At 45.3% G+C, this 12,027-nt stretch overlaps 1 protein-coding gene across 3 annotated transcripts in view; it reads right to left on the bottom strand.

Annotated features, from left to right (window-relative positions):
- The window catches only part of LOC127444264 (slit homolog 2 protein-like), a 199,330-nt gene that overhangs the window by 19,057 nt on the left and 168,246 nt on the right, over positions 1-12,027 (bottom strand). For all 3 annotated transcript variants that reach the window (XM_051703541.1, XM_051703540.1, XM_051703539.1), the window contains 4 exons: positions 8,924-9,017; positions 6,055-6,192; positions 5,695-5,935; positions 5,428-5,558 (listed from right to left, as the gene is read on the bottom strand). In XM_051703541.1, coding sequence (XP_051559501.1) covers positions 5,428-5,558; positions 5,695-5,935; positions 6,055-6,192; positions 8,924-9,017 — 604 coding nt within the window. The remainder of the gene's footprint in view (positions 1-5,427; positions 5,559-5,694; positions 5,936-6,054; positions 6,193-8,923; positions 9,018-12,027) is intronic.

The following is a 12,027-nucleotide window of genomic DNA, read 5'->3' on the forward strand; positions in this document are numbered from 1 at the left end:
CTCCACGGGTCACGAGGACAGGCCTCTTCCTCCCCCATCCCAGGCTGTTCCGGGGGTGGTCACAATGAGCCATGTAAGTACTTCAATGTCCCTGAACTCAGCATGGCCACGACATGGTGTGGCACCTCGAGCTCCGCCCCGCCGCGAGGCCCCACCTGCCGGTACGTCCGACGAGATTGTCCCTTTGGTCCACCTCGCATGAAGCTTGGATGCGTGGTTTGCGCAACACAAACAGACCTAGCGCCTTTCACCTCCTCTGAGCTGAAGACATGTGCCATTTCTGCCTGTACACGCTTCGCAGGCTCGTCCACTCTGACTACCCTCGACGGCGGAGCGGCAAAGGGATTTGCTTAGCTTCCCCGGTAGAGCGTGCCATAGCGGTGCATTTATGCCCGCAGGGCGCAGCCACCTGGTGCGACCGACCAAGGCTCCCTTCCAAGGCCTGTAAGTTCTCTTCCTCTTTAATGATGAAGGCTTACAAGGCCGTGGGTCAGGCCACTTCCGCCATGCACACCATGGGCATCCTGCAGGTCCACCAGGCCAAGGTGCTGAAAGATCTGATGCAGGAACTGCATCTCCCAAGGGGGGCTTTTTGGCGTCAGTTCTCGACGGTGAGGAAGCAGACCGAGGTAATTAAGCACATCCTGCCACAGTGCGACTCGTCCGACTTCAGGCCTCTTAAGTCCCATGCCCTGTCTGCTTCTCACCAGAGCTGTTCCCCTGCAGTGCCGGCCCCGGCTCCTGTACCATCGGAGCCCGTACGCAGGCCTAAGAGAAAGAGATCCTCCCGTGGGAAGTCGGCTCCACCTGCCCATCAGCTGGCCCCCAAGAACCCCAGACGGGCTTTGTGGTGGTCCTGATATGGGCAGCCCAGGGATGAGGCAACTATTTTTGACCGGTCTGGCCCGGGTGTTCTCTGCAGCCCTACCATTGCCCTTGGGCCAGCGTGTGGTGAGTATTCCATCGCCAAGTGCCCTCTGGGTCAATAAAAAAGCAGTTTCCTCATTCCCTGGGTCAGCGCACTCATGACAGCCAGGCGCTGGAAGTCTTTCCGGTCAATCAGGCGAATGCGAGTACCTCCCGTTCCCTCGTTCTCCGTCGAGAGACAGCTGTCGAACAGGTAAGTGTGCTGGACTCTGGGGTCGCTCACTTGCCCACCCTAGCCACCGGCCACCATTGCAGGCTTGCGGAGCAGCACGTCCCCCCTGGGCTTTATTCCGGGTGGGGCGCTTGCTCTGCCTTGCCGCAAACCACCCTGCCCGGGCACGGTAAGTCCAGTTGTCCCCTTGGTGCTGCTATCATGGAGGCTGGAGGCCTGGTTAGCGCACTCCAGCCCCTCATGGTGGCTCATCAGGACAATTAGCCTCGGCTACGCAATCCAGTTCGCCAGATGCCCGCCCAGGTTCAGTGGCAACCTCTCCAATACAGTGGGGGGCGAGGGTGCCTCCATCCTCCGGGCTTCAGGTCAACTGGGAGAAAAGCAAGCTCTCCCCTGTGCAGAGCATCTCTTTTCTCGGTATGGAGTTGGACTCTCTCAAGGCACGTCTTATGACTGAACATGCTCAGTCAGTGCTGACCTGCCTGAAGACCTTCAGGCAAAAGGTAGTGGTACCAGTGAAACAATTTCAGATGCTCCTGGGGCATATGGCATCCTCGGCTGCGGTTCTCCCCCTCTGGTTGATGCATATGAGACCACTCCAGCACTGGCTACAGACTCGAGTCCCGAGGTGGGCATGGTGCCACGGCACCTGGCGTGTGACTATCAAGCCACAGTGCCATTAGACTTTCAGCCCTTGGTCAGACCTGGCATTTCTACAGGCAGGTGTTCCCCTAGAGCAGGTCTCAAGGTGCGTTGTGGTCATGACAGATGCCTTAAACTCAGGCTGGGGTGCCGTGTGCAACGGGCAGGTAGTGTCAAGTGAGAGTTGCTGGCGGTATTGCTGGCCCTGAGGAGGCTTCAGCCGTTGATTCAGGGCAAGCATGTGTTAGTCTGGACCAACAACACAGCGACCGTAGCATACATAAATCGCCCGCCGCCTCCTCCTTTGGAGTCAGCAGACGTTGAAATCTCTGCGAGCCACTCACCTTCCGAGCGTCCTCAACCATGCTGCGGACGTGCTCTCATGGCAGGTAACGCTCCGCGGGGAGTGGAGACTCCACCCCCACGTAGTCCAGCTGATTTGGGAGAGATTCAAGGAGGCGCGGGTAGACCTGTTCTCCTCCCAAGAGTCCTCTCACTGCCCACTTTGGTACTCCCTGTCCTAGGCCCCCCTCGGCATGGATGCCTTGGCGCACAGCTGGCCTTGGGGGTTCATTGCACAGACTCTGTGCAAAGTCATGGAGGACGGGCAGCAAGTCCTGTTCGTTGCACCGTACTGGCCTAACCGGACTTGGTTCTTGGTTGGATCTTGGTTGGATCTCCTGGCAGTAGCACCTCTCTGGCGCATTCTCTATGAGGAAGCTGTATGCCTTGAAGTGGCGTCTTTTCGTGAACTGGTGTTCTTCCCATGGGGAAGACCCACAGAGATGTGCTGAGATGTGCTGTCTTTCCTTCAGGAAGGGCTGGAGAGACAGCTGTCTCCCTCTACCCTGAAAGTGTACATGGCTGCCATAGTAGCATACCATGATACACTGGACGGGAGACCTTCATGACAGCGCGACCTGATCAACAGGTTCCTCAAGGGCGCAAGGAGGTTGAATCCTCCTAGACTGCACCTGATTCCCTCTTGGGATCTCTCTGTGGTCCTACCTGCCCTACAGATAGCCCCCTTTGAGCCCCTGGAGCAGGCCGAGCTCAGCACTTTGTCTCTGAAGACAGCCCTCCTGGTGGCGCTCACTTCCATCAAGAGGGTTGGGGACCTGCAAGTGCTCTCTGTCACCAGTGAATGCCTGGTGTTTGGGCCGGCACACTCTCACGTGATCTTAAGACCCTGGCCCGGTTACATGCCCAAAGATCCCACCACTCCCTTTCGGGACCAGGTGGTGAACCTGCAAGCGCTCCCTTCAGAGGAGGAAGACCTGGCCTTGCCGTTGCTCTGTCCAATTCATGTCCTGCGCATCTATCTGGACAGCACACAGAGCTTTAGATGCTCAGAGCAGCTCTTTGTCTGTTTTGGAGGGCAGCAGAAGGGGAAAGCTGTCTCCAAGCAGAGGCTGGCCCATAGGATTGTGGATGCCATTTTCCTTTCATACCAATTGCAGGACTTGCCATGCCCCTTAGGAGTCCGGGCGCACTCCACTAGAGGTGCTGCGTCCTCCTGGGCACTGGCCTCTCTAGCAGACATATGCAGAGCTGCAGGTTGGGCTACACCCAATACCTTTGCGAGGTTTTACAACCTACGTATAGAGCCAGTTTCGATCCGAGTGTTATGCGGTTGGGTGTACCGCTTGCATTGCTCTTTTCCCCTTTTTCAAAGGTGATAATGTGCGCCTTTTGTCCACAACAGTTCCCCATATCCGGTGAACCCCGGACGCCTCTTTAATTCTTAAGCACTGTTCGGTGATGAACTCGGCAGAGGAGTTATGGCACCAGGCCCAATACTCGTGGTATGCCCCTTTTCAGGTGAGCCAATGTGCTCGGGCTCAGTGCTCCATACGTGGTGATTCTCCTTGGTAATCCCGTATGATAAGTGTCCACTGTTCGGTTTCCCCGTAGGTGAAACCTATGTTTCCCCTCGCCAGAGATTTCTCTGTCTCGGCCACTGTTGCTGCATACCTTATCTGTAGATAGGGTCCTCCGGTGGTATCATTCCATATGTGAACTTCCCCGTTGGTAAGTCCATGTGAGGTATTCTCCACATGTGAGTTAACCTCCCTCCGGTAGGATGTGGTCTCCATTGTGCCCTCCCTCCTGGAGAGGGAAGAGCACTTCCCAGTGCTATTCTAAAAAGCCTCCTTGGGTAAGTGCCTCCTCCCCCCTTAACGGGACTAGGGAGATGCCTTACCTAACTCGCTGGAAGGTCACGATGTGGTTGAGCACTCGCTGCGAGGCACGCAGCAGCTTGCCCGTGTCCACACTTCCGTACCTCGTGACATGGTTCAGTGCCTGTGGCATTTCCTATAGGAACCCCTAGTGTCACTACATTGACACAACGTCGAGTGAGTGACAGACAGGGAATGTCTTGGTTACTGATGTAACCTCTGTTCCCTGATGGAGGGAATGAGACGTTGTGACCCTCCTGTCGTGGCGCTGAACCGGCCGCTGACATGGCCGGGACTCTCTATCGGCTCCTCATCATAAATCTGAATGAGTGGTGCACACCATCTCCTTTTATACCCGTATGTCCGGGGCGGAGAGTGGCATGCAAATTCCACTTGCCAGTTCTCATTGGCTTTATCTATTTTAAGCAAGGTGATTGGGGCTCTCAAGATCGAACCCCTAGTGTCTCTACATCAACACAATGTCTCGTTCCCTCCATCAGGGAACAGAGTTTACATCAGTAACCAAGACGTTTCTCTCCCCCCTTTTAAAAATTGAAAAGCATATTTACTTATATGAGCCCATTATTATCCCGTTTGTTTCTAATTTTAAACATAATTCAAACAGAACATACATATTACACAGGAGGAAAGGCTCCTCATTACCATGGTTAGGTCAGTGTAGCTAGTCTTAAATAATAGTAATAATAATACCAAATTATAGTATTTTTGAAAAAATAAGTACTAGCTGAAACACAACTTGAAACTTTAACTACAACTGCCACTGTTGATATAAAATGAGGTCTAATAGATTCTACCTTTAGATTATTTCATATGTTCCGTTACACTCGTACGAAAGTGCAGATGAGAAGCCTTTAGCTGATTGCGAGATTATCATTAAATCTGCCTCGGCAGTCCTAAATAGGCTATCACTTGGGCGGCCGCTGAAATATCTTCAATGGGAGAACCATGGCATTGTTCTTTCCCTGCTGTCCGCGACCCAGTCTAAATAGACCTGCGACCCACCAGTTGAAAAACACTGCTTTAACTCACACACACACTCACTTATGTCAGACCCCCTCACCTTGCTTCTCTCTGACATATTCTCCGCTGCATGTGTGTGTGTGGCGCAAGTTGACAAGTCTGACATTCCCCCGCCGGCAGTCGAGGAGGAAAGGAGATGCGCATGCACAGGTGAGATTCTCCATCTGGTTGCATTTTCTTTCTCAATACCGTAAATAAGCAAATGTACATGGTATGAAAACCGTCAATTTTCATACCGTGGTATACCGTGAAACCGGTATACCGCTGCAACCCTAGTTACAACACTTCAAATACAATGTGGTCCCATGTGCTTTTGACTTCCTCCATATGTGATCTGATCACAAAACATTTTAAAACCCTTTGTACACCTGTTTTTAGTGCTGACCACTTGTGATTGGATCACCTGAAATGCATCTTAATACCAGGTGTTAACGGGGTCAAGGTATAGTAGGTGTGTGTGTGCACCTGTAGATTGCAGAAGGGGGATAGGACCCAGAGTCGTAACTGACTCTCAGTCTGCCTCTGTACAGCTCAACAGCGATGTGTTCATTATCGCCTTTGTAAAGCAACACTCCATTATCCTCATCTGTGGCAATCTATAAAACACACACACACACACACCACATGAGTGTGTATACTGCATGCATACATGATGATACATTACCTTAATTTCTCTTTCACACACACACAGAACAGAATAAAAGTAGAATAATAATTGTAGGTCATATATACCTGGAGTGATATATTGGCCTGTTCTGTTATAAGATTGGAGGGGATCTGTAGGAAAGATTCTCTATTGATGAAGTTGACGCTGACCAATCGCTCACACCACATGCCCTCGTAACCATGGAGACACTGACACACAGGATCTGTGTCCTTGACAACACACTGTGCACCGTTGGCACAATCATAGTGGTCACACGGACTTGTTCTGGGCAGTACCATCGGAGAAGAGAAGTCACAGAACAGCCCACTGCACAATCACACAGAGGGACAGATGTGTCACGTGGTAAACTCTGAATGGTCTGTTTATGACCTGTCAATGATCACTTTAGTGTGTCTGTGATATATTACATGTGCATTTATGCTCACCTGTACCCTACTGGACACACACACGTGTAGCCATTCACAGCATCGATACACTGAGCACCGTTTTTACACTTATTGTCTTCGCAATCATCAAAATCCCCCTCACAGTGCTCCCCTGTGTAACCTGGAGTGCACTCACACCTATAAACACACACCAAGACACTGTGACTATCACAGAACATTAAAAAATCACAGCCTCATCTTTAAGTTAAAAGACCCAATGAAATTGCTTAAAAAGTGTGTTTTTTTCCCCCTGTGTTGACCTAAATCCTGATGAAACAGGAAGTTGGGGCGGGACATATCAAAAGGATTATCCTTTTGTTTTCAATAGCCTGTAGGCTTTAGTATATGTCATGGCCATGATTTTCTAGCTGCTAGTGGGTTGCAGGTGGCATTACCCTGAGGGACATTCTCATTCTAGAGAGTAATTGATTTGTCAAAAATCTATGTAGTGCAAGATGATCAATATAGCATCAATATATTTGACCCATTTTCCCGGAAGAGAAAAACTGTAAATTTGAAATGCGAAAATTTAATTTTATCAACGTCAAGGAGTACACGTGCATAGATGACCTCAAAGATAACAAAACTGAACTAAAAGGCACAATTTCTTTTATTTTTATTTATTTATTTATTTTATTTTTTGGGGTCTTTAACTCTTTTCTTGTGCATTCATGGAGATTCATTTAAATGAAAATAAGCCAACATTTAGAAGCCATAAAAACTTTTTCAGTAACTTAAGGTCCTGCCACAGCAACACTTATTCACTGCTTCAGCAATTCAGTTGTAGATTTGTCTTTTTTCTTTATACTGTACATAATGAAACAAGTGTGTTATCTGAATTTAGCTTTAATAATTCTAATTCTAGAAGCTGGTGTTACTTGACCTGATATGTAAAACCACTGAATTGAAAGAGGGTCTACTTTCCATGACTCTACACAAACCCTAAAAGCTCTTAAAGCTACATAAACACATTCATCATCCCATCAAATCGCATAGTATAATCTTTGAACCCCTCCCCTCAAACCCATTTCTATAGTAAACCCAACAGGAGAGCTGTAATGGAATATCAAAACCCAAACACAGTGCAGAACCTCTGAGACTGCAGCTGCATTCCAGACAGCTCTAGCATTATGTTTACATATGCACCACTAGGCATAAAAACACAAATTAACTTATGTGGCCAGCTGCTCACATACACACATCAACAGAGCACAGAACACACAAGTGACTGTTGAATGGCTTTTTATACTGTTTTTACAGGGAAGGATTTAAGGGGGTCATGAATTGAGAAATCAAAATTCCCTTGATCTTTTGAAATATAAGAGGTCATTGTACTATAAAAACATCCTGTAAGTTTCAGAATTCAAAACTTTCTCGTTAGTCTAAAAACAGCTTATATTGAAGCCAATCTGCCAAAACGACAGGATGTGGAATGTGCCACTTTATTACGTAATAGTGTGGCTAAGCACCGCTTCCGCAGAAGAAGATCAACGCTTGCTTCTACATCACTGCTTGTTTAGCCCTGCCCACCAATTCACGCATGTAGTAGGTAAATAACGAGAGAGGCAAATGCAGGTCTACGCAGAAACCAAACGATAAAGATGGCTCCGAAGACAACAAGATGCTGTGCATTGCCAAGTTGTGGAAAAACACAGTCTTTGCATTGCCTTCCTTCTGATCCCAACATTAGGAGAGAGTGGATGAACTTTATTTTTAATGAAGTTCCAGACCACGTCAGTAAGAACTTGGTCCTTTGTTCACTTCATTTTTCCTCGGATTCGTTTACAAACAAGGCACAATTCGACGAAGGATTTTCAGAAAGATTGAAACTAAAAGACGATGCTGTGCCAACTATATTGGATCTGACAGTAATGTCGCACTACACAAGTGTGAGTAACTGTTTTTATTGCTTTGTCTGTTATTTGATATGTACTGCGTATTTATGCATTTTTAACCTAAATCACAGCAGCATCATCTATGAAGGATGTAGGCTGTCAAACATACATGCAGAAGTTTACATTGGTGGGCACACAGCTGTCCTTTGGAACTTTGGGACCTAATCATAGAAGCAAAGGTTTTTTTAAATATGCAAAACTGTTAGCCAATCATACCAGTGGGCGTTAACTTCCGAGTCTACAATCCGCCACGCCTATTAAAACGGTGTGTTACGATGAGGGGGGGGGTCAAAACAGGACAGAAAATAGCCTATTACTAAATTATGATGTTTTTTTATGTAAAAGTCTTGATAACATTATAAGTGGATCTCAGAGAACAGTAAAAAATAAAAAAGGCAGTTCATGACCCCTTTAAATGTCCTGTTAAAAGACATGTTCGTCTAGGAGCTGAAATGCTAACTTATTTTGACTCAAGTGTGTGGTCATTCTTAACATCACTAATAACCGATTCCTGACCTCAGTCATTTTTTGACCCAGGAGTCATAGGACCATACTCAGATTGGCATGATACAGGTGGAAGTTAGACTTTTGATTACTGGCATTAGGATTTGTTCACTTTGCAACATATTCTGGCAAAGATCTGCACGCTCATGGTACAACCATGTAAAGCCAAAACATTTTTTTTGCCTTCACAGGTACTGTAAATATGAATTGGATGACACCTCAACAATAGACCGATGTTTAAATAACTCAAATAATGGTCAAATAGTCCCAAAAAACTATTACAGAAAACACTCAAGAAATTAGTTTGTGTTTAAAATTTCAGCCCAAGTAATAAGAACTAATTATTTCACAACCATAATTCAGAAACAGTGGTTCTTCAGAAAAAGTTCTGCTTGTGGATATCTAGTTATCTTTCTACTCATGCCGTCTGAGGCTAAGACTATGATACAGGTAGTGTTGATCAAACTTACATGAAGCCCTTAGCAGTCAGAATACATTTTGAGTCGTGCTGACATGGGTTCAGCTCTGAAGCACAGAAATCCATCTTATCTTCACACAGCTCTCCTGCACAACACACACACACATATTTTAAATAGATAGAAAGAATGGGAGGAGAATGAATAATCAAATAAATGATCTCTTCAGAAAAAAGAAATTGCATTTAGGGCTAGGCGGTATGATAGTATATATGGTATAGAAATGTTTTTAACTGTAGCAATTCTGCTATACTGTTTATACCATGGTATATCAGCAAATAAAATAAAAAACAACAAAAACGATCTCAAGTAGAAAACTATAGCCTACTATCCAAACTGTGTTGCAGATGGGCACTTCCAGAGTAGACAGCTGATTATTATAATGCAGCATTTTAGTTTGAACAAGAAATACCTGGATGACCTACTATTTCTGGCAACTGGACACTTTACAATCCCATAATCCCTCGGGATCTGAGGCGACGTCATGTTCAAAATGCTGGATTTAAAAAAACATCGGTGAACCACGAGTCAGATGGCTCTTCTCAACTGTAAGTGCTATACAGTGCATTCAGAAAATATTCAGACCGCTTCATTTTTTTTCACATTTTGTTATGTTTTAGCCTTACGCTATAATGCTTTAAATAATTTTTTTGTTTCACATCAATCTACACTCCATACCCCATGATGACAAAGCAAAAACCAGATTTCTGATAACTTTGCAAATTTATTAAAAATAAAAAACTAATATCAAATTGACAAGTATTCAGGCCACTCACTTCATGGCACTTGAAATTTAGCTAAGGTGCATCCCATTTCTCAGCATCATATTTGAGATGTTTCTACACTTTGACTAGAGTCTACCAGTTGCAAATTCAATTGACTGGACATGATTTGGAAAGGCACACACCTGTCTATATAAAGTCTCACAGCTGAAAATGCATATCAAAGCAAAAACCAAACCATAAGGTCAAAGGAACTGCCTGCAGAGCTCAGAGACAGGATTGCATCAAGGCACTGATCTGGGAAAGGCTACAAAAACATTTCGGCTGAATTGAAGGTTCCCAAGAGCACAGTGGCCTCCATAATTCTTAAATAGAAGTTTGAAACAACCACTACTCTTCCTAGAGCTGGCCGCCTGGCCAAATTGAGCAATCGGGGGAAAAGAGCCTTAGTAAGAGAGGCGACCAAGAACCCGATGGTCATTCTGGTTGAGCTCCAGAAATCATTTGTGAAGATGGGAGAAACTTGCAGAAGGACAACCATCACTGCAACACTCCACCAATGGGATTTATGGCAGAGTGGCTAGATGGAAGCCTCTCCTCAGTGCAAGATACATAAAAAAGCACCTAAAGGACTCTCAGACTGTGAGAAACAAGATTCTCTGATCTAATGAAATGAAGATTGAACTGTTTAGCCTCAATTCCAAGCGTCATGTTTGTTGGAAACCAGGCACCGCTCATCATCTACGCAATACCATCCCAATGGTAAAGCATGGTGGTGGCCCAGCCAGAGCCCGGACTTGAACCCAATCGAACATCTCTGGAGAGACCTGAAAATGGCTGTCCACCGACAGTCCCCATCCAACCTGACAGAGCTTGAGAGGATCTGCATAGAAGAATGGCAGAAAAAACCCAAATCCAGGTGTGCAAAGCTTGTCTCATAATACCCAAAATGACTTGAGGCTGTAATCGCTGCCAAAGGTGCTTCAACTAAGTACTGAGTTAAGGGTCTGAATACTTATGACAATGTGTATATAAGTATATTCAGTTTTTCCTTTTTAATAAAGTTGCAGTTATCAAAAATCTGGTTTTTGATTTGTCATTATGAGGTATGGATTGTAGATTGATGTGAAAAAAATAATAATTTAAAGCATTTTAGCATTAGGCTGCAACATAACAAAATGTGAAAAAAATTAAGGGGTCTGAATAATTTCTGAATGCACTGTATATACCAAGAAAGTTGTTTCTTGTGCTTAAATAGTGCTTTTTTAACAAAATCAGAGCGGATAATTTCCGCAGTTGTTCTTACGTTGTATATTCGGGTCATGGGTCAATACCCACGTACCCCGGATGAAGTATGTCTGGAATCTATTCATACTACTCGCATGCATACCTAAAGAATGTACTGTTTTACTGGTCGTGAAGTGTGTCCTTCATCAAATACGGTACAAATACAGTATTCAGTTTTTCCTTTTTAATAAAGTTGCAGTTATCAAAAATCTGGTTTTTGATTTGTCATTATGAGGTATGGATTGTAGATTGATGTGAAAAAAATAATAATGTAAAGCATTTTAGCATTAGGCTGCAACATAACAAAATGTGAAAAAAATTAAGGTGTCTGAATAATTTCTGAATGCACTGTATATACCAAGAAAGTTGTTTCTTGTGCTTAAATAGTGCTTTTTTAACAAAATCAGAGCGGATAATTTCCGCAGTTGTTCTTACGTTGTATATTCGGGTCATGGGTCAATACCCACGTACCCCGGATGAAGTATGTCTGGAATCTATTCATACTACTCGCATGCATACCTAAAGAATGTACTGTTTTACTGGTCGTGAAGTGTGTCCTTCATCAAATACAGTACATACTGTGACAGTATGCAGTTTCGGACACAGGGATCATATAGGGTCGTTTCTAGAAGGTAACCCTCCAGTTACCTAAAATCTTGTGAAAGCCGCATTGAATGTTCACACACTGTGTTTTTTGTGTTTATTTAGAGTCCTACAGAAACCCTACACCTACCCCTAACCCTAAACCTAATCCTAACCTTAACCCTACTACATTGTTTTCTCATATCATTAAATATGGACTCAAGATGGCACCGAGTATGGCTACTGCATTGCGAGCTCCGACACAACATTGTAGTTTTTTGTTTGTTTTGTTTACAATTCTTATGTTTTTTTGTCTTGGATTTTGACTGCCTTATTGTCTACGACAGACAAACACTTTTGGACATTGGTTCTGCAATTACACACCGTAAACCGGACTTAAACCCTTTGTCTGGGCAGCCCGGCCGCGGAAACGCAAAAGGAAAAGGGGAAACAGAGCCGGTGTTCTCATCAGAGTAAGACGTCGCGCAAATTGACCCCTGCTACCCA

This window comes from Myxocyprinus asiaticus, chromosome 7 (assembly GCF_019703515.2).
Source record: "Myxocyprinus asiaticus isolate MX2 ecotype Aquarium Trade chromosome 7, UBuf_Myxa_2, whole genome shotgun sequence".
Lineage (NCBI taxonomy): Eukaryota > Metazoa > Chordata > Actinopteri > Cypriniformes > Catostomidae > Myxocyprinus > Myxocyprinus asiaticus.